Source organism: Monodelphis domestica, chromosome 5 (genome assembly GCF_027887165.1).
Source record: "Monodelphis domestica isolate mMonDom1 chromosome 5, mMonDom1.pri, whole genome shotgun sequence".
In the NCBI taxonomy this organism is placed as follows: domain Eukaryota; kingdom Metazoa; phylum Chordata; class Mammalia; order Didelphimorphia; family Didelphidae; genus Monodelphis; species Monodelphis domestica.
Window position 1 is genome coordinate 217,892,520 of NC_077231.1, and position 22,776 is coordinate 217,915,295.

General features: G+C 41.0%; 1 protein-coding gene across 6 annotated transcripts; it reads right to left on the reverse strand.

Annotated features, from left to right (window-relative positions):
* Positions 1–264: 264 nt before the first annotated feature.
* KEL (Kell metallo-endopeptidase (Kell blood group)) lies at positions 265–21,703 on the reverse strand. 6 transcript variants are annotated; one of them, XM_056799815.1, is made up of 18 exons: positions 21,117–21,695; positions 20,172–20,298; positions 19,375–19,566; positions 15,669–15,793; positions 14,950–15,096; positions 13,401–13,583; positions 13,091–13,279; positions 12,612–12,757; positions 10,246–10,375; positions 7,446–7,559; positions 6,344–6,442; positions 5,874–5,951; positions 4,879–4,979; positions 4,567–4,677; positions 4,245–4,312; positions 3,557–3,726; positions 1,792–1,887; positions 265–527 (listed from the first exon to the last, which is right to left on the reverse strand). In XM_056799815.1, the coding sequence occupies exons 1-18, from the start codon at positions 21,138–21,140 to the stop codon at positions 357–359; spliced, it is 2,271 nt and encodes a 756-aa protein (XP_056655793.1). In that variant the 5' UTR covers positions 21,141–21,695; the 3' UTR covers positions 265–356. The 6 variants fall into 6 exon arrangements, with proteins under 6 accessions (XP_056655793.1, XP_007504531.2, XP_056655795.1 ...); XM_007504469.3 differs by having other exon boundaries at positions 13,401–13,457; positions 21,117–21,690; XM_056799817.1 differs by lacking the exons at positions 19,375–19,566; positions 20,172–20,298 and having other exon boundaries at positions 21,117–21,692.
* Between the last annotated feature and the right edge of the window lie 1,073 nt (positions 21,704–22,776).

Here is a 22,776-nt window from a genome sequence, read left to right on the forward strand (position 1 = left end):
TCTTTGTCTGAACCAAAGCCCTAACAACCCAACTATCTCCTTCCCATTTGTCCCATAACTACTTTTTCCCTCTAACTCAATGATCAACCATTAGACAACATCCCTTTATTCTTCAGTTCTTTCCTCATCTTATTTGTGTGATATTTGTGTGTACCCCTAATCTGGGCCCCCATATGATTTTATTTTTTAACCACCAACACAGTGTCCTCTTTTTCTGTTCTGGATTCAGGCTACTGAGCACAAAATCGGGAACGGAAACAAGGAGAAGAGACAGAATCTTTATTTCTAGAATTGGAAGGTAGTGGATACCTTGCTTCTCATAATTAAGTGCTTGATTTCATAGTTAGGCAGTACATTCAGGCAGATAACCAGAGTTGGCAGCGGTTACTAGGGTTCATAGGGGTACCTCTTGGGCAGTGAAAGTGTCTAGCAAATGTCGGGATGTTGCTGAGGGGCCCATGGATACGAACGATAGGAGGGCTATGGAGGTCTTGAGCATCCTTAGAGGCAGGACTGCCACACATGACCTAGGAGGAAGGAGTAGTCAACCAGATGAAGATGGAATAGTAGCAAGCCTAAATTAGAGGGTCAGGTGGAAACAGTGAATGTGTAGGGTGGTCACCAGGGTAGAAAATGAGGATTAATGAGGTAATGTTTCAGGGAGCAGAAAGGAGATAAGAAAACAGAGCATTTGGAATGGACAAGCCCATGGAGGATTGGAAAAGGATGTTTATACTTCAAAGGTAGAATAAGATTTGTGAAGAGTATCATGGCCATATGGGGTAGTTTTAGAGGTAGGTTGTAAGATATCTAGGGTCTACTGAAGCAAATCCATAAAATAAGGTTAGTAGAGTATGTTTTGTAGGAAGTTCTCTATTCTATATTTGTGGGGTATTTGTAGAGGACTGTATTGGGGTCATACCCTATAGGATCTGGGGTGAGTAAGGCATCTTTGTTTTGTGTGTATCCAGTGTCAAAGAAGAAGAAGAAGAAGAAGAAGAAGAAGAAGAAGAAGAAGAAGAAGAAGAAGAAGAAGAAGAAGAAGAAGGAGAAGGAGAAGGAGAAGGAGAAGGAGAAGGAGAAGGAGAAGGAGAAGGAGAAGGAGAAGGAGAAGGAGAAGGAGAAGGAGAAGGAGAAGGAGAAGGAGGAGAAGGAGAAGGAGAAGAAGAAGGAGAAGAAGGAGAGGAAGAAGGAAGTAGAGGAGGAAGAAGAAAAAGAACAAGAACAAGAAGAAGAGGCAGAAGGAAGAAGAGGAAGAAGGAAGTAGAGGAAGAGGAGGAGGAAGAAGAAGAAAAAGGAAGAAGAAAGTAGAGGAGGAGGGAGGAAGAAGAACCAGAACCAGGAGAAGATCCAGAAGAACCAGAAGAAGAGGCAGAAGGAAGAAGAGGAAGAAAAAGAAGAACCAGATGAAAAATCAGAAGATGCAAAAGGAAGGAAAGAAAGAAGAGAAGGAATAGGAAATGAGATGTCTTTTGTAGTGGAGAAATGGTAAGGGATAGAGTCTATAATGAAAGTGACAATAGAGAGCTGTGAAGAGGATAAACACTGAAAGGTAGAGAGGTAGGGAAGATTCTGGTCTGCAGAAGAAGGGCTATGGTAAGGGGAGTCATTGCAGAAATCTTGGGGGAGAAGCTATGTTAGGAGTTCTGAGGAACATCTAGGAGGAGAGATTCTAGGCATTCTAGATTCGAGAGATTCTGAGAGAGAGGTTTTGAGGTGGGACTAGAGATCCAGGGGAATTTGAAATGAGTATAGCAAGGAGTATGTTGGGTATAGGGACAACTCTCTTACCTTGGCATAGCTTTGGTAGAAAAGCTGATAGGGGCTAAGGCCTAAGCTGGGCAGGATGGTCTCCCCTTTATGCTTCTGTAGCCACTTCTTATATGCCTGGGGGTGATGTTGATGATGTGAAAAAAATAGGATATGGAATTTAGAGGTGGAAAGTCTCAGAAGAGAACTCAGAAGCCATCTAGGTCCTGCGTAAATGAGAACTTTCTCTACAATATACCAGACCAGCAGTCAGCCTAGACATGGATGAATTCCAGTGAGGGGGAATCCACTACCTCCCAAGGCATAACTCTTAATAGGAAATTGTTCCTCACGTAAAACCTAGATTTGCCCAGTTGTGCCTTTCCCCCTTCATTCTTATTAGCTCTGCCCTCTGTGGAGAAACAGAGAAAGTGTTATTCCCACTTCCACATGACAACTCTTCAAAATCACAAAGACAACTTATAATATCCCCTTGAATCTTCTCTTGTCCAGCCTTCTTATCCTCAGTTCCTTTAATTGATCATTACATGGCATGATCTGGCAAGCCCTAACCACCCTTTCCAGATTTTCAATGCCCTTCTTTTAAAAAATAGGATCCAGCACTTAACACAATACTACTAATTTAGAATAATATAATAATAGTATAATAACTAGAATATAATAGAGCTCTAGATATTATGCAACCCCAAATCACATTTGCTCCTTTGACTACCCTGGTACACTGTTGATTCATATTAAGCATTACATGATAGTTCACTAAGGCTCCCAGGTAATTTTCATTGCTATCTAATAATGCCTCCTCCTCCACTTTATGAAGTAGGTTTTTAAGAATCCAGATGTAAGAACTCATATTTTGCCCTATTAAATTTTGTCTTTCTGGTATAAACCCATCATTCATTCAATCTTGTTAAGAGTTTTTGGATCCTAACTATTATCTAGTGTTAGCTATCACTGCTTTGTGTCATCTGCCAATTTGATAAAAACATTCTATCTAGGCTTTTTGCCAAAGATTGATAAAAAAAAAATATTAGATGGCATAAAGGCAATACACTTATTTAGGAAACTGAGCTTCAAAGCCACAGATAGGAAGGTAAGGAGCCCCTGGGTCATCTGGTTCTAGACCCAGGAAGCTTTTAATGACAAGCTTTCTGCAATGATTTTGGACTTTTCAACACTTCAGCCTGTGAACAAGGAGTCTGTCCTTGGTCTCTGTGTGGTCTCTTCCCATTTTACTCTGCATTTCTGTACAAACCATAGGTTCTCTATTTTAGATTCTGCTCTCATTTGTTTCAGGCCAGGAAAGATAGGACTTACAGATAGCATAGAAATGGAGGAAAGTGGTGAGAAGGTGTTATTGGAGGATTTGGGGACCTGGATGTTTGATGGGAGACAGGAAGGGTTATCCAAGTTGGCATTGAACACAATGAGCAGAGGAAGCTATATTAAAGGAGATGTTCTATAGAAGTAACCACTGTCTCCTAATGAGCCCAAAGTATTTTCTTTTTTCAAGGGGAGGGGGGTGGAAGGAGGAGATAAAAATCTGAGGGCAGTGTGGTATACTAGATAGAGGACAAGCTTTGGAGCTAGAGGACCTAAATTCAAATTTGCCTCTGCAACTGAAATTGGGAATGTCACTCAACTCCCTGGATCTCAATTTCCTCATTTTTAAAATGGTAGGAGGAAAGAGGAGTTGACTAGACAGCTTCTGAAGTCCCTTCCAGTTCTAGAGATTTACATCTCTGGAATCTGGCTGGAGCTCCCTTCTTAGGTATGAGAGCACAATTACCTGCATTGCAATTACCAGTGCGCCTATATCAGCAGCATTCTCCAATAGGGTGTGGGAGCTATTGAATATATTCCCTGTTGGCAGTGAGATGGACTCATAGTGTTTCTGTAAGCAGAGCAACTCCCCATTCAAGGTGGGGATATCACAAGCTGGGCAGCCCTCTGGGACCACTGTAGCAAGTATAGAAAAATATTGATCAGTGTTTCTGAAAAGGAAAAAAGTAGAGGATAGCTCAATCTAGACAACACCCAGGACCAGAGATGTAGCCTATATCAGGAAAATGGAGATTTGTCACAGGCTGCTGACATCTAAGGGAGATTGGCCTGGCTTTTACTCTATGGAGACCCTGTCACTATGCCCTATCTCATGGCCCTACTCTAGCCCTAAAAAGCATGTAATACCCCTATCCTATCTTGTTCCCAAATTCTGTTCATTAAAGGGCTGGGCACAACATTTTCCCCCTTGGTTAAAATAGATATTGTCTTACTGAGAATATTACATATATGATGAGGCATTTGACAAATTCTTCTACCCACCCTCAACCCCCTGCCATAAGTTTCTGATTCAGCATATTGGATTTATCACTGTTTATCATTGCTTCAGATACATGGTACACTTCTGTTCTTTCGGGACCCCATATTCATACCCAAAGCCTCCATCCTCCCTCTTGTACCCATCTGTTACCCACAATACTGGTTGAAGATATGCATTAATTCCCGGGCCATCACACTGCCAGCAGCTCCAAAGTTCACAGAGCTAAGAGATAGGGAGTATAGTCGGAGAATGTGGGAGCTCACCTACTGACCACCTCAAATACTCTAATCTTTCCTTTGGCTCCATACTCCCCCCTACCCCAGCCCCACTACCCTACCACCATGAGATCTGTGCCTTTTCTCTACAACTTTCCTTTCCTTCTGCCTCAAGGACTAATTTCCCACCTCCCTTAATGGTTCCCATCCTTCCCAACAACCTTCCCTTTACTTCCCTGCCCCAGCCAAATTCCTTTATACCTTGGGTAACTAGGGTGGAAGAATGGAGGCTGTAAAAGTCCAGCGGGGAAAACAGCCACGTTATCTGGCATGGAATAATAGGCTTTGACATCCCAAGGGAATACTTTCCATCTGTAGGAAGAGGAGCAAAGATGAAACTCAAGCCCTGCCATATGCCACATCCCACATCCCACCCCTTAATACCCATGTCCAGAGAGCCAGCTTCAACCCCTTCCCACCTTTCCCCTGTGTCCTTGTTTCCATAAGCAGCCATGGTTCCTTCCTCATGCTCTAGGACTAAGATTTCTTTGGCTTCCTATCTCTTGCTTATACCTGTGCCTGTAGGGAGGCCCCAGAAAGCCTCTCATGGTCCTCTCATGGAGAGATCTGGAACAACTCAGGACTGTCTGAAGATAACTGGAGCCAAAATTTATCTGAGAAGGTGCAGAAACATTGAGATACACACTGATGCACAACCAGCTGCCCATAGAAACAATCAGACTATAAGAAATATACAATCTGACCATTTCCCAGAGACCAGCAGTCTCTTCTATGCATTCAGAGATTCACTCAGATGTAGACACAATGATACAGAAACCAAACATATATCTAGGTCCAGTAAAAAACAACCACCATAATCTCACAGCTAGTCTACTTTATATAAAACCCAAACTGGGTTTCAAGTTCCTTTTCTAACCAGTTGCCTTAGTAGTCTATGCTACAGAGCTGAGTTCTTAACTATTTTCCCCACTATAGCATTGACCTCTTTGACAATCTGGAGAAGGTGATAGACTTCTTAAAAGACTGTTTTTAAATGCATAAAATGCATAGAATTGCAAAGGAAATCAATTCTATAGAAATATGCACACACACATACATGTGTATGCATATATATACACATATAAGCATATGCATTCATTCCTATCAGTCTGTCTGGCTGTATCTATCTATATCTATCTATATCTATCTATCTATCTATATATCTATCTATATATATATATATATCTGTCTGTCTGTCGGTCTATCTATATTTCATGGTCCCAGATTAGACTTCCTTTAATAGCGCTTTGGCAATAGGGAAGGATAGAATGGGGAAAAAATTAGAGTATGTGAGAGAAGGAGGGAAGATATTCTCAGGGAAACAAGGGAGATTCAGGATGAAGAGAAAGCTAGGAAAGGGGGAGGGGGTAAAATAGCAGAAGGGAGGGGGAAGGATGCGACTAAGAGTTAATGAGAAGGATCCCAAGGAAAGCATGGGGGAGGAGGGAAAGGTAGGGATAGGAGACCAGGACGAATTGAGGATAGAGTTAAGGGTCAGAATTACTCACATCCTGATAGTCTTGTTTGGTTGGATCAGGTTTTAATATCTCCTCTGGAGCCCCCATCTCTACCTTCAACTGGGATAACTGGGAAAACAAAATAGGGTGTCAAGTACTAGGTGATAAGCTCTTAGAGAATTCAATGCGATAAGGTAGAAGCTTTGCCTAAGTCTTGCGTGCATGTCTCCTTAATAACTATATATTTATTGTTCATTAGATTGAGAATTCCCTAAGCACGGGGACTGTCTTCTGCCTTTCTTTGCTTCCCCAACACTTAGTGAATCCCTGGTACATAGTAGGTACTTAATGTTTATTGAGTATATATTTCTGCTTGTATATCTGGGCATTGCATCTGTACAACTTGTCTTCTAGACACATTATCTTTTCTGCCACCAGTACAATATCCCCATTCTCAGTGGTCTCTTGACCCACATTCCCCAACCTCACTCCAACACCCTTTACTCTGCTCCATGACATGCCTTGATTTGCACCTCTCTCTGGCTTCCTTCATCCATCCAGTGAAGTCTCTTCAAGTGTCTGCTCATGGCATTTTGGATCTCAGAGAAAAGTTGAGTTGCCTGGTAATTGGTGGAAAGGCATTGAAGGATATAAAATAAGCATCAATCTCTATCTCCTACCACTGAGGTGTTTAAGTGGGGAAGGATTTCCTGGGGGTCGAATGGTGATAAAGGCTTGGTTGCCTGGGTTACTGGAGTTATCAGGACCATCTAGCCAGGAAAGGAGCTAACAGGAAGAAATAGAAAGTAAAGGAGATGTATACAAGGACTCCCTTGAGTGTCTTCTCTTCTTTCTATGAGAGGGTAAAGGTGAAAGTGAGGTAAACAACAGATATGACCACTACCTCTAAGGACTGTCCTTCTGATATAGGAGACAAAGTCTCTGCTATGAAGAGGTATCTTCTTTAATAGATAAAGCACAATTATCAGGGAGTCCAATAAAATGGGGCACACAAAATGAGATAGACACAACACCAGGGAAAAGTACCAAAAAACATAGTGGCATTTCCAATAAGTTATTACCTTTTTTCCCCTTAAAAAAATCTTTACCTTTCCTCTTAGAATCAACACTAAATATTGGTTCTAAGGAAGAAGAATGGTAAGGGTTAGGCAATGGGGCTTAAGTGAAATGCCCAGTCACACAGCTAGGGAGTGTCTGAGGTCACATTTGAACCCAGGACCTCCTGTCTCAAGGTCTAGCTCTCAATTAATTGAGCCACCTAACTGCCCCCATTCCCCTTTTCTAGTGTGAATTCTGTAGCCATTTCTTTTTCCCATTTCTTTACTACTCAAAAGATCTTACTATCATATTCATTCTCTCCCTAGGCAACATTTTCCATCTCTCCAAACATACTGGAGCTTCCCCTTTTATTTTCAAATATATTGACATTTCCCCTATCTAAAATAAAAGCCAAACTCTACTTTTTCATTACTGCCCCTTTCAGTGACCATCTTATTGATTCAAATATGTGTTGAAGGATTCACTGAAAAAGATTCTGGGAGAGAAAGGGCTAGGGAAAGAAAGGGAATGAATGAAGAGAACTGGAGAAAAATCCTGCCATACAACATCTTGGCTGTCACGGCTGAAGGTTTCCTGAACAAACATTGCTCCCAATGTGGGCTTGAAGAAGGTCTCTGTCTCCTTAATGCATTTCTTCCATCGAGGGATGCTGAGTGACTGTGAAGGAAAGAGCAAGGTCAATTGTTCCTTTCTATCCAAACCCCAGAAGACATGGCAAATTTACATTTACATAGCACTTTATGGTCTATAAATTACTTTCTTCATAATAACCCTACGAAGCAATTCAAGTACTATCATCTTTTTTTTAATAGATAGATGAAGGTCTAGAGAAGCCAAAAAGTTTGCTTAAACATAAAATTAACAAGTGTCTGATTCAGAATTTGAACTCAGGAATCCAGATCTAATACTATACTACAGTGTCTCTATGAGATGGTCCTTTCAATAAGTGGTAGCAATTGTAGGCATATTAGGAACTTAAGAGTCAGTGAATATCAATACTGATTCTCACTTCATTCAAAACCAAAAAAAATCCTTTTCAATGAAATATTCTTTATGAAGGACCTATAAGTAATTTTCAATTAGTAGATTTCATGACTGGACTTGCAAGGATCTTTGGTTTCTCCCTGAGACAGTGTAGCCCTATTTGGACCACTGTTTTCTTTTGAGATCTACTTGTTTATCTCCCTTGGCATTGGGGGAATGACTCTTGGTCATATATATATTTATGCTACTTTCATCTAGTTTGTATTTTAGACCTTTATTGAGATAATGGATGCAAAGATTTTCTCCCAGTTGATAGACTCCTTTCCTTTCCTAGTTGCATTGATTTTCTTCATGCAAAAGCTTTTTTATTTCCTATAGCAAAACTTATTTGAATTGTGTGATGTGAGGTCCCTGATGCTAGGATTAATTGTACCTTTAGTCAAGAATTTCAGAGTAGTGGTATAGAAATAGAAATTCTCTGCAATGGCTTCTCACCCCATACAAATATCTGTTCTTCAGCAGCAGATGGACAGAACCTTTACCAGACGGAAGAATTAATCCCAAAGGAAATGTTTTCAAACAAATTGTTGGACCTTCACTGAGTTTGTGTTGAACATAATGACAAAGTGGTGACCTTGATGAGCATAAAATTCTTTCTCCCATTGTATCATAGGCCTCTTCCAGCTCCTTCCCTTATGTCCATTGTAAAGCCAATCAATTGAACATTCCTGTCCTCTGTTCCCCAAAAGGCATATAATAAGACCCCAAGTTCTTCAGATCTGAAAATTTCCTTTGGTGAGGCTTTTCCCCAAAGACATTGTTTCCAGAGTCCTAGAGCTTTGGCTCTGTGTATTATCCAGCACTTGACTCTGTGCAGTGGCCAATCTGAACATTGTCTTCCTTGTCCTGATTAAAGATTTGTTCTTTCTAACTACTTTGGTGGTTTTGAGTTTTTCAAGGTTGACTGTGCATATCACACTTCAATAAACCACGTAAGCTTTCTTATACATATAACACAAACTTTTGTTCACTTTTTTTTAAAACCCTTATCTCCTGTCTTAGAATCAATACTGTACATTGGTTCCAAGGCAGAAGAGTAGTAAAGGCTGGGCAACTGAGGTTAAGTGGCTTGCCCAGAGTCATAAAACTAGGAGTATCTGAGATCACATTTGAACCCAGGACCTGGCTCTCTCTATCCACCGAGCTACTAGCTGCTCCCTTCTGTTCACTTCTTATATAAATCAGGAAATTCACCAGAAATGTCTAGGAATCTGAATTTAAGGATAATTGACAATTATATCACTTTCTAAATTTTACAAGACCTCTATTATCTCATTTCAATGTTGTAGTCCTAATCCCCACCCCAAAGAGGTAGGTGCTATAGATGTTATTGTCATTCCTATTTTGTAAATTAGTAAACCAAGACTCAAAAAAGTTAAATGACTTGCCTATGGTCACAAGTTTCAGAACTGGAATTCAAACCTGTGTCTTCCTAACTTCAGATTTAAAAATTGATCTATTCAACCATGCTGCTTCACATTTGGGAGAAAATTAGCTAACTTTTAAGTTGAAGTGATCAAAGTGAATGATGGATCAATTATAAAGCCCTATTACCCACTGACCATCTTGTTTAATGACTAACATCTCTTAACGATTAACCACTGGGTCCAGTTTTTTATGATACTAAGCTCTTTGTAAAGTGTAAAGCTCTGACAATTTCAGAATCATAGAGAAGGGCTACCTATTTTCATTGACCTCTATTCTCAGGTGAATTCCATCATACCTAGTAAACATCTGTTTATAGATAGTTTGACACTGGGAAAAAGACACAGGTCTTGAGTCCCAGGTTCTTTGCTTACCAACTATATGAGGATCAGGAAATCATTTGCTTTTCTGAACATCAGTTCCCTAATCTACAAAATACTACCTGCACTGCCTCCCTCATAGGGTTGTGGTAAGTCAAGAACTTTATAAAGTACAAGTTCTATGGAAATGTATACTATTATTATTTCCCAACTTGTTAATTTCCATTGATGGTGGTGGTGGTGCTGAGGGACTACAGCCCTGACTCCTCTCATTCAGGATCCTCTACCACTTGCTTGCTGTAAAGGAGTGAGCCCAGGCTTAAAATAAGGAACCCATTTTTCTCAGGGTTTTGGTGGCAAGAAAATAAAGCCTTTTATTCAATATAGGATTATTGCTAGCCCTACATACCAAGACATCCCCCTTCCAGTTGGTATTTGCTCTTTCCCATAATGCATGTTTTCCCTTCAAATTTCCTTATGCTACTCTTGGTAAATAATTTGCAAATCCCACCCTCCTCAACCTTGATGGAGGGAAATTATATCTATTTCCTTACAATGGGAGACCATCCTGCCAATTCCTGAAGTTTCTGGCTCAGATTTCTCTGTGCATTCTGGAAATGACTGTCTAAAGCAGGAATGAGTGTTGAAACCAGTCCTAGGATCATGTGGCTCTGAAGGTAATCTCTAAAAAAAAAAGAAAACACATACACAAGTGATATATAAGATAAAAGGGACAAAGAGGATAACCTAGTCTACTTCCCCAAGTTTTCACATGAAGAAACTGAAGTCCATAGAAAGAAGACTAGACTAACATGACAAGGATAAGAATGGGTAGCAGAACTGACCCCTGAGCAGAACTCAGAGTCAGTATTTGGGGTTTAAGTCCAGAACAAGGAAAGAAAGATTAGGCAGGTAGAAGTAAACTATTTATCTGGCTTCTTGGGTATCCTTGTGGTCAGGATGATTCTCTGTAAATGACTGCTTAAATATGGAAACTGAGACATATACTAACCATAGAATGATTGGATCTAAGCTGGTAGCAGGAGAAAAATAAATCAGAAACAAGGTGAATCCTAGATATTGGGGTAGAAAAGAAAAGAACAGGAAGGAAAAGGAGAGAGTGATGTCTTCAATAGACTCACAGAATGTGAAAAGCCAAAAGGACTTTAGAGATCATCCAGTGTGACTCTTATTTTACAATTGAAAAAACCCAGCACAGCTAAGAGGAACATATTAAGTCACACAGGTAGTAAATAGCAGAAATAAGACTTGAAATTAGGTAGGTCAGACTTTGCTGTTCTCCTTGTTCAGTTGTGAATTCTTAATGACTCCATTGGAGTTTTCTCAACAAAGATAGTGTAGTGGTTTGCCACTTCTTTTTCCAGCTCATTTTACAAAACAAGGAAACCAAGGCAGACAGGGTTAAATGACTTGCTCTGGGTTGCACAGCTTACAAGTATCTGAGGTCAGATTTGAACTCAGGGAGATAAGGCTTCTTGACTCCTGGCATGGTGATCTATTCATTGTGCCTCCTAGTTGTCAAGACTTCAAATCCATTATTTTCTCACTATTACCATGGTGAGACCCTCCTACACTCAAAAAAATTAGGTCTAAGACACCGCTCAGCTAGAACCATGATTAACATGAGGAGTACTGTAGTGTTATGCTGTTTACTGAGTGGACAGGGAAGCTCAAGGGGAAAAAATCAATTTGGGCAAGTGGTAAAAAAAAAAAAAAGCCCTGCTGGAGTCAAATAGAGAAGATAGACTCTTGAACAGCTGGGAAGGAAAGAGTCAAGACAGGCAAGAAAGAGCTTGAATGAATGAATGAATGAATGAATGAATGAATGAATGAATGAAAAAAAATTATTGCCAATGTACTATGTACCAAATCTTTGAGATTTTCTTTGCAAAGATACTAGCGTGATTTGCCATTTCCTTCTCAAGTACATTTTACAGATGAAGAAACTGAGACAAGCAAGGTCAAGTGACTTGCTCAGTCACATTGCTAGTAAGTGGCTGAGGCCATTTTTTAAATTCAGGTCTTTCTGACTCTAAGCCCAGCACCTTGTGCTGTCTAGATGCCTATATATTCCCCATTAGTTCTGAGCTAAAAAGAGCTGAACTTCCTGAAGCTACTCACTACTATCTAAAAGAGCTTTCATGTAATTTTATACAAGTTGTTGTTCAGTCATTTCAATCCTGTTCAACTCTTCTTGACCCTATTTGGGGTTTTCCTGGCAAAGATACTGGAATGATTTGCCATTTCCTCATCCAGCTCATTTTACAGATAAAGAGCTGAGGCAAACAGCAGTGGGTGACTTGCCCAGGGTCACCTAGCTGGGGGGTATCTGAGGCCAGATTTCAACTCAAGAAGATGAGTCTTCCTGACTCCAGGTCCAGTACTCTATCCACTATACCACATTGTTATCTAACTGGCACATAATAGGCTCTACATAAGTATTGGCCATTATGATTATTCCCTAAATGCCTTTTGTGATAAAGAAAAATTTAACCTAGAGGGATGCCATGTGTGTAAAGAAGCTGGGATGTAAAGGCATCAATAAAATGTTTGTTGTTTAAAAAAAATGGTTGTCATAAAGATCAAATGAGTATGTAAAACACTTTGCAAATCTTAAAGCCTTCTATTTATGCAAGCTATTTTTTTTATAACTAATACCTGAATGTCCATGTCACTTGTGTTCCCCAAGTTCTCTTATACTGTACTGGCTGTACTGTATTCTATCTCCCATGGGCCTCTGTTTCCTTCATCCCTCGTCTATATTTTTCATACCCTCCAGCATATTCATTCATTCTTCCATGTGCTTCCCATCCTTCCCAGTCTTCCAAACTCTCTCCTTTGCCTCCTGTATTTCTCCTTACTCCCTAAGATATTTTGATCAACTCCACCCAATACATACCTGTAATTTGCTTTCTGTTCTATCACCTGGGACATGCCTTTAATGTAGTCCAAGTCATGAACTATGATGGGCTGAGAGGGGCTGAGGGTCATCACAGAGAACACTGCTTGCAAGCAAGATAGCCAGTCAATGGAAGGGGCCATTTCCTTGAGGGATATACAGAAGGTATTAGGTATAGGAAGAGAAGGACTGATCATGGAGGAGGGTTTTATTCAGGTGGGACTGGTATAATGAGGAAAAGGTACTATATCAAAGACAGTTTAAGAGACTCTTGGGAAACTCAGAAAGGAACAGAGTCAAACTGGGCAAGGGTAATAGATGGGTTAGGCTGGAGAAAAGACTAAGGGACAAGAATGTTATGAAGGAAATTATAAATTAAGTTAATTATTAATAAATGAATAAATTAAGGCTTTATCAAGGGGGAGAGTACCAAAATATAGTTGTACTCTTTTCTCTACCCTGTCCCAGGACCCAGGCACCTGCAGCTGAGCAATGGTAGTTTCTTGGATGAGCTTATCCTCTGTCTTCTCCTGGACTAGGGGATTTGCAACCATAAGGAGATTTGAAGTTATGGTTATTGATAGATAGGCATGTTCCAACACAACCTTTTGGTCTCCCCCTAGCAAGGTTCCCAGTTGTTCCAGGTATGACACGTATGCTCTCAATATCTGGGGATGAGAAGCAGCTTTAGACATGGTTCTTGTCATCTTCCATCTCTCATTTAGGCATGGAATCCTATGTGTATAAGTCAGTGTCCCCTTCCCCCCCTACACCTCCCCTCAAGATTACCTGGGTGTAGTTCTTCTGATCAGGTCGAAATGGCATCTGAAACTCTGGTTCCTCAATCTGGACACAAGAAACACTAGAGAGAAATGCAGTATATGGGGTGGGAGGAAAGGAAAGAGAGGATAGATATGGAGGAGACCATAAGGTACTGGGGAGAAAAAAGAAAGAGTGTTGATCAGGGAAGATCTTACATTGGGGAATAAAGGTTTGGGGAGATACAACAGAAAGAAGGAGAAATGGAAGCAGAAGAAAAAAGGCAAGATAGTAATAGGGGCAGTGAGACTGAGGGGTCTGGTGTCTGGAACTGTGAATCTGGAAAGCAATTCCAACTCCTCTCTAAAGATAATAATAGCAACTCATATTTATATAATGTTAGATTCACAGAGTACTTTCCTCAGAACAGTGCTATGAAATAGAGTAACATAAGTATTATTATCCTCAATTTACAGATGAAAGACTCACAGAGGCTGTGACTTGTCCAAGATTATATAAGAAAACATTCTTGGAGCTGGGATTTGAGTTCAATTTTCCTGACTCCAAATTCAACACTATCCAATACACTATGCTTATCCTCCTCTCTATGCCCTTGATTCTATTCTGAGGGATTTACTCCCACATTTATATTATGTCATCTATATCATATTATGTCTAACCATCTTCAGCTTTATCTACTAGCTCCTTCTTTAGATTGATACATTCACAATCTTTCTATATCTTGAAGAAAAAGAAAAAAAATACCATCTACCCTCTTATTTCCTTCTTTTTGCTTTCAAACTTTTTGATAATCTGTCTGTTTCCATCACTTTCTTATCAGTTACTCCCTATGACCATGGCCAAATCACTTAACATTCCTAGGCTTCAGTTTCCTCAGTTGTAAAATGAAAGAATTGAAACGGATGGCTCCAGAAATCCCTTTTAGCTTTAATTTATGATTTAGCCTAATATGTTAATTTCACAAATGGGGAAATCAAGGCTCATAGTCTTACTCAAAATGACATAAGTAGTGCGTAACAGAAAGGGGATTTGAACCCAGTTCTTCTAATTTCCAATCAACGCTCAATGGTATTATTCCATGATGCTTTCTGCCTGTTCAACACAATGTAGCAAATATGCAGTATTTCATATTGTTTGCTATTGTTTCATATTAATCTTATACTGCTCATTGCCCTGGAAAAATTCTTGAGGCTCTAGACAAGGCATTATTTTTCTTTTGCATTTCATGAAACTTTGTGTTTTTTCATAGTGCTAAAAGACAAAGCATTCATAAATACTCACTTGTTGATTAAAAACTAAGGGCATTCTGAGTTCAGGGGAGGGAGGCAGAGAGGCTTATACCATGAGAGTAATCCTTTATAGGTAATTGCCTTTCCCATTCTTTAACCTTTTGGCTCTCTGGTATCCAGAATCTTTCAGAAAGGGCTCCAACCATTCCAGGTTTAATTTGTTCTCTCCCTCCAACTAGATCCCTTTCTTCTTCGTCCTAGATAATGGGTAGGAGTAAAGAACATAGGCAAGCCTGATTTTACTGTGTGTCTGCATGTGTGAGACTCACCTGGATGACAGGAGTGTGTGGAGGACTTGGCTGAGGCCCCAAGTAAGCTTTGAAGAAAGGGAAACTGCCATATTGACTCATTAACAGCTTCAAGGTATGATTAAAATCAGGAGGTGTCCAGTTACCTGAGATACGCCAACCCCCCAGCTGTGGAAGAGGGAGACAGAGTTCAGTGTGACTAATATCCATTGCCCTGACTATTTTTTTCCTCAAGGACTCTGCATTCAGACCCCTGACTACGCCAGGATCCAACTCCTGGACTTTTCTTCTCATTGCTTCTCCAAGATCCTGATTTCCTTATAAGCCCCTTGCCACTTTCATCTATCTCCTGGGGCCTTAAGGTCTACACACTGGCACCCACATACTCTCCCACAAAACAAAATCAAGGAAGAAAAAAATTGGAGGAAAAGAAGATGCCTGACTTGCCCAAGGAACAAAGGCACAAAAATCACAAAATGACAAGCCATTGGTGAGTGTAAGTCTTGTTTCCATCTCCAAGGCCACTGGAGATGATTCATGAGGGCTGGTTAGAGCCTTAAAAGCCAAAGGCAGGATGGAGGTTTTTGTTTCCTCCTCCCATTCCATTTTGAGGTCAGATATACACATGCACACTCCCATGTACATGGCCATTTATACTACATTAATTGTCAGTCCTGAGCAGAGAAGGGGGCTTTTGTGGGTTGAATCTTGGGCAAGCATCTGCTGCTGTAAGGTCTCACCTCCTCAATGACCTGTAGAAGAGGCTCTGCCCCTGAAACCTCAATGGCATCTGTGTCCATGCAGGCTTTATAGAACCTCACAGTCTTCTCCTCTGCAGAGTCAGGAGGCCAGGAAACTGAAGCTTCTAAAGAGAGGGAGACACGAGGGAATAAAGAGATGAAAAAAATGGAAGAGGTGGATAAGTAGAGAGGATGTGAACAGAAGCAGACAATATAAAGGAAATAAAAACAGATGAAGGAAATGAATAGGCAGAGAAGGGGAAAGATGAAGGACTACCACAACTAGTGTGAGTGATAGGATTGGGAAAGATTAGAAAAAGAGGTATTAGAGGAGGAGGAGACAAAACAACTGGCAATCTTGAAAAGGGGCAGAGAGAAAAGTCGTGAGAACAGGGGAAGAGTTAGGAGGGGAGGAGCTAGGAAGCAGCAGGAGGGAGATGGAAAAGAGAGAAAAAAGATGGCTATGGGATGAATAAGGCATTAGAAGAATTGAGGAGGATGCTGGGGAGAGGTAGGTGATGAGACACAAGAGAGAAGAGGAAGAATATGGGGATGAGAAAATTCTATTCTTGGTTCTCACCCACAAATTCCAGTCAAAACTATTCCTTGTTGATATCTTTATCTGGCTTCTTCTAATTGCCTTGGCATAGTAGTAGCTAGCAGTCCTTCAGGACTTGGAAAACACTTCATATATGTTATCTCATTTATGAAAGATTTTGAGTTTTGCCATCACCTGGTAGCTGTGTGATCATGGACTTTACAAAACTGTAACTAGGAATATTTTCTCTTGGTTCAAAATAATTGAGCTTCAGTAAGGGAATGAGGAAGGAAGTATGGGTTTATAAGTAGGTGGTTTATAACCATGTATGGTATTTTGTTACAGCTTTAAAGTTAACAGGTTTTTAAGCCTCTTGGAATCCTTTTTGACCAATAGTTTTATCTTAATTTTTTTTTACGTGACTCACCCAAGATCATATTACTTTTCAGTGGTTGAGCTAAGTAATATACAAGTCCTCTACAAATTCAGTGCAATTTCTCCTACATCACAATGTTATATCTCATATTGCAACTGAGACTCAGAGAACTGAAATCATTTTCCCAAGGTCACACAGATAATCGACAGAGCTCTCATGATCCTGTCTTCAACTCTTTGAAGGGCTTTAATGTGGAAGAGAGATTATAAGGTTTGCTCTGTGTCACCCCAGATTCAGAAGTAGGAGCAGTGAGTAAAACTTTCAGATGAGTCAATTTGGGCCTGAAATAAGGAAAAACTTCCTCACAATTGCTTCTTTCTTTACATACAGTGGGCTGTTTTGGAAGGAAATGCATTTTTCCTAACTATAAGTCTTTAAGTCAAGACTAAAGTGATTACTTATTGAGTATATTATAGAGGGGAGCCCTACTTAGGTTCTGGTTGGTCACAGATAATAAGCTGGGCCAAGAGAGTAGCAGTCTTCAAATATTTTAAGGGTTGAGGTTCTGTGATAAAATTGACATTCTGGTAAGATATCAGAAGAAGATTTCAGCGGAAAAGTGGAACAGAAACATTTAAAGGGGTATGAAAGAAATGTTCCTAGCAACCAGAAGCCCAAGCTAAAGGTAGAATCAGAGGAAGAAGAGAAGAGGATAGGCAATAGGGACAGACAGATTACAAGTGTAGGGGCAGCTAGATAGCACAGTGGATAGGAAGGCAGGCTGGAATCAGGGGGACCTGGGTTCAAATCTGACCTCAGACACTTCTTAGCTGTGTGACCCTGGGTATGTCACTTAACCTCTAATTGCTTAGCTTTTATCTCTTACTGATGTTCTGCCTTGGAATCAATTCTAATAAAGAAGGTAAAAGTTTAAAAGGAAAAAAAAAGAAAATAAGTATAGTCACATTCTGTGGCGCCTGGGAGGAAGGAGCCCAGTCTGTACCTCTTGGATTGGGAGCTAGCCTAAGGATCATCATTTATGACAGAATGAGCTGATGAAATAAAGGACATTGAGGTAAGACATAAAGATATTAATGAATTAGGGGATGTTTCCTAGTAGTTAAAGAGGGAAGCACACACCAGTCCTTAGATATATCATCCTAGTGCAGTCTTCCTAGCCTGATTTTGGCACTGATGGTCAAGTCATTTCTTCAGATCTCTGTGTCCTCATTTGTAAAACAGGGATACTGTCTGCCCACCTCATGGGATTAAGGAGAATACTTTATTAAATGTAAAAGCCCCATATAAATCTAAGTTGTTATTCCTGTCTCTCAACTTATTTCCCCCAAACCACATCAATTTTCATTTCTATAGCATGTTCTGCTGTTGCTACACACTAATTCTGCTCCCCTATGAAATCCCTCTTCCATTGTGTCATTTCTTTGTCTTTGTATTTCCAATTCCTAGCCCAGTGCCTGCTATGTAGTAAGCACTTATCCTCTTGTTGAGTGATTGAAGATCATGGAGAATTCCCCTTTACTCTAAATTTACCACCATTTTCATCTATGCAGCCTACTCAAAACCCAGTTCCTCTCAGGCTTACCATATAACTGGGTAGTAAAGTGGATGGAATAATACTGGTTCTGGACCCAGGAGGACAATTTCAGCCTCAGACACTTCATAACTGTGTGACCCTGGGCCAGCCCCTTAACCTCTGTCTGCCTCAAATATCTCAGTCGTAAAATGGGGAAAATAATAGCACCTACTTCACAAGGTTATCGTGAGGGTCAAATGAGATAATATTTGTAGGGCATTCAGTGAAGTGCCTGACACACAATCGGGGCTTATTAAATCTTGTTTCCTTCCTCTTCTATCCCGTGATGTCCTTCACTACTCTCACTCAGTGAAAGGATGGGAAGGAGGTTCATTTTCTTTTGTCTCCCAACTTCCACTAGCAAACCCTTGACACACCACCGTCTCTGTGCTATCATCTGTATTCTCCCAGGTCCAATTCACGCTTTCTTTTTCACCTGCCACCATGACACATGGCTTCAACATCCACATTCAATAACTCATCTGTCATGCTCCTCTCACAGATTCTCAACCATTTTGGTCCTCAATAAATTTTAAGTATAGTTTCCTTTAGCCATTCTTATTACCTCCAAAACCTGGGATGAGTAGCCTTCCCTCTCCTCATACTCCTTTTTATCTCTCCATGGAGATGGTTCCCATTCCTAATTGGGGTCATCAATCAATCCTTCAAAATGATATCATCCACTCTGCCCAGCATAAAGGATATGTTCATCTACTCCAGTTGGCAGGAAAAAAAATTGAAAGAAGAGAAAATTGGGGGATTAAAAGGGAGTTTTAGGAAAGAATAAGTTGGGATGGGGGGCATTGAAAAGAGGGAATGAGTTGGGAAAGCTAAGATAAGTGGAAGAGTGAGAAGAAATTAAGACAACAGAAGGGACCTAGAGATCAAAGATTAGAAATATACAAGCAAAAAGAGAGGTAGAAATTGGTTGAGATGGGGATTAGGGAAAGGTAGGAGGACTGAGAGGAGGCAGGAAGAGAAAGGGAGTAACTGAGAGGCTAGAGATCTGAATGGTAAAAAAGTAGAGACCAGAGCCTCTCAGCAATAAAGATGTGCGCCATGCATCCATCCACATGGTCACTCCCCTTTATGTTCTTGCACACAGATACACATAGTCTGATGACTACCCGATCACACAGACCTAGCCACAAAACAGATCCAATGTATACGCGTACTTTCTGTCCCTCATTCCATTTACCCAGCATCCTCTGGAGTCGATGCTCGTTCTCCTCTTTCAGAATCTCAAGTACGTTCCTGGACTCGTTGGCCCATCCAGATGTCAAGTTCCCACAGACAAAGCTGAAGAAGTCTATGCAGGGCAGGGCACTGGCATTGCCAGTCATCAGATAATTTGCCATAAGTGCCAGGCACACAGGTCTCTCACAAGGGCCTGTGGGGACAGGGTGACTGCTGAAGAAGATATAGAAGGATGGAAACCCCCTCCCAGGGTCATCTAAAGAAGTGGGGACAAAATCTAATATGGTGAGTAAGATTAGAGAGGACACTGGGTGAACTAGAAATTAATCAATGACGGCTGAGAGTTGGTGGCTAGGACAAGCTTAGGAGACTCCTAAAGTGACAGGGGTTAGGAATCTAGAGTAAACAGAATGAATGAGAGATATATCAAGGCATTAAAAGTAGCTACAATGGGGGGGGGGTGTGTGGGAACTAAATGACTCAGTGGATTAAGAACAAGGCCTAGAGAAAGGAAATCCTGGATTCAAATTCTACCTCAGGCTACATGGCCCTGGGCAAGTCACTTAACCCCCCACTGCCTAGCCCTTACTACTCTTTTGCCTTGGAACCAAAACATAGAACTGATTCTAAGATGGAAAGTAGGGGTTGTTGCTGTTTTTTGTTTGTTTTTGTTTTTTAAGTGGCTGCAATGGAGAAGTCAGAGGAATTGGGATCCTATGTCTTCAGGATTGGAAAGTAGAAGTTAGAGGGCTGAGATAGGAGTGTGTAGAGGGCTGGAGGGTCCAGGATCTTGCATACGGGGTCCACAGCTGTAGAAGGTATAGAACAGGAGCACAGAAAAGACCACAGTCAGACCAAGTAGCAGGACACTCAGCAGCCCCCATCCCATCACGGTCTTTCGATGACTCCATTCCTCTCTGGATCTCTGTGGACAAAATTGGAAAGTAAGAGACACCAAGACCAAATGTGAACTATATAAAGACAACCTTAGTCTCACAGTAGGGTTCGAGAAGGGGTGCCAGGAGGGAAGGAAAGAGAGATCAAGACCGAGGAAGAAGTAGTGAGAGTTTTTTGTCCAGGATAGGCATTTGAGAAATGGTTATTAAATAGAACTCCTGATCAGGGATAGCTGCAAAGAGAGAAAAACAGGAGAGGCAAGAGTGTTAGGACAACTTCGTATTTCCCTAGCCCCTCTCTCCCTGAAAGCTATCCTACTAGAAACTCAAGTTGGGAAATATAATTTAATGCTCAAGAGAACAAGAGGTTCACTTGTTCTGAGAGAGAGGACCCCAGAATACCGAGAAAAAAGAGGAAAGAGGATGGTGAACGTAAGTAAAGGTGAGGGGCCTCATTTGATCACCTAACCCAGCTTTTCATTTATAGATGAGTAAATTGAGGTTGAGAGAGGTGAAATTGTTTGACTTATACAATACTCTCTGCACTACACCAAGATTTTGTTTTGCTTTTCTTCTCCCCAACAACCCCAGGGGACAGAGAGGATCTGGTCAGGATTCCAAATCAGAGCTTGAATGAACCCAAAAGAGGAAAGTTACTGATCTATCCCTCTTGCCTTAGGAAATCATGGAGAATGGAAGGATGGTAAACTATGGAAATAGAAGAGCCTCTGGACTGAGAGAGGCTGCAAGAAAGAGCAAAAGGGAAGGAGAGGAGAGGCAAAAGGGGGGGAGAATACAGAATGGGAAACGGAAGAGGGGAAAATTGTGGGGGGGAGCAATCCGTTACCTGCTGGGTCCAGGCAGTCCCCATTCTTCTGCTTTGTCCTAGAGTAGTGTTACCCTCTACTTTTGGTCTCCACCCTCCCTAACTGGGTGTGGGAGGAGGGAGGCGCTGGTTTAGGAAATGGAGGAAGAAAACAAGACTTCCCTTGAGAGACAAGTCCTCTTCTCACCGCTCAGCCACTCTCGACCCTATGACAGTGCTTTCCTACAGTGTTTCAGAGTTTCCTCCATTAAACATCCTTGCAGGCTCTCCCTCCATCCCTCCATTTATACTTAGTCTATTTTCCTCTCCCAAGTCCAACCATCTCTTGATCCCCTCCAGTCGCCTAGTTCAAGGGCTCTTCATTCTTTTTTCAGTGCCTTCAATTCCTTCTCCACCAGGGCAAGTGCTTCTGTCTTGGGGAGCTAAAGCCCTGAATTGAATGGCTGATCTCCCTTTCCCTAAATGCCTTTTTCTCTATCTCTTGGTTCCTATACTGGTGGGGACCCCCCCCCCCCCTTCTGTCGGTTTTGCTGAGTTGGTGATCTGATATTGCAGAAGCAACTGTTTACTCTGTTTTGGGTTTCTTTTTCCCCTAAAACTTCTGTTTCAAGAAAGGGACACTCCTACCCTTCCCCCACCTCCACTCTTAGAGTCTGGAGATCTGTTTATCTCTCAAGGAGCTTCAGTGTGGCCCTCCTCCTTCCTTATCTCAGGTTCCCAGGGAGAAGCAAAGAAAAGCTCCCCCCAAACTTGTCATTTAGACTGTTTCTTACTTTCCTTCCAGCAGGCTTTCTCATTCTTAGTGAATCCTGGATCTCTTTTTTTCAAATCTACTCAATTTAGGCTCCTAAAGTTCTTCGGAAATATGGCTTAAGTTTCAAGCTCTCTCTTTATTTTCCATCTGAAAAAATAAAATAAAAAAGACTGCTTAGGATAAATAAAAATAGAAGTAGGATGAGCAAGACAGTTGAATTTGGAGCCAGAAGTTTTAAACTTAAAACCTAGCTCTATATTTTACTACTAGTGTCACCTTCCAGTCATTCTCCGTCTCCAGATCTCCTCTTTTTTTAGATAAAAAATGAAAAGATCGAACTAGATGATTTGATGGGTCTCCTCTATCTAGCTCTAAATCCCATAACAATAAATCAGCAAATATTCACTACATACCCATCACATACTTTCCAAAGTCCAGTTGCGTCGTGGTGTAGAGGTGACATTAGACTCTCAAAGACCCCAGCAGAGTCCTCCAAGTTCTGGAAAGGCCTCCCACAGTAGAAAGAGATAAGGCTGGAGGCATTTCTCACCATCAAAGGCCTAGATCTTGCCTCTTTACTGGAACAGAAGTTGGAAAACAAGAATCACAGCCAGAAATTCCCTTTGGTTGGTCAATGCTTTTTTGAATCCACCTCGGTTCTGACTCTATAGCCAATTAGACTTGTCTTCACTCTACTTTTAATAGGCCAGAATGAATTTAAAATATACATGCTTCCCAGTAAGGATTACGTCAATCAAGCAGGGTGCACGTACTTATAAAGACTGCTTACTGACCAGCCACCCATTATGTGTGCCTGTTTTGTATCAGTCAATGTTTAGGACTACTGCACCAAATATTATTTTATAGTCATCAAACAATAAACAAAGTGAGATCTTGCATTTCCTGCATCTTTCAGGCAATTCTAAG

Bases quoted from the DNA above. Each gene is read 5' to 3' on its own strand.
- KEL (XM_056799815.1), bottom strand. From the start codon at position 21,140: ATGGGGACTGCCTGGACCCAGCAG. The intron at 13,584-14,949 runs GTGAGTCTCACA...CCCCAATGTAAG, and splicing joins CACACACTCCTGTCATCCAG to ATCTTCCCTGATCAACACTC. The intron at 4,678-4,878 runs GTATAAGCAAGA...CTCTTCCTACAG, and splicing joins GGGCCTCCCTACAGGCACAG to ATGGAAAGTATTCCCTTGGG.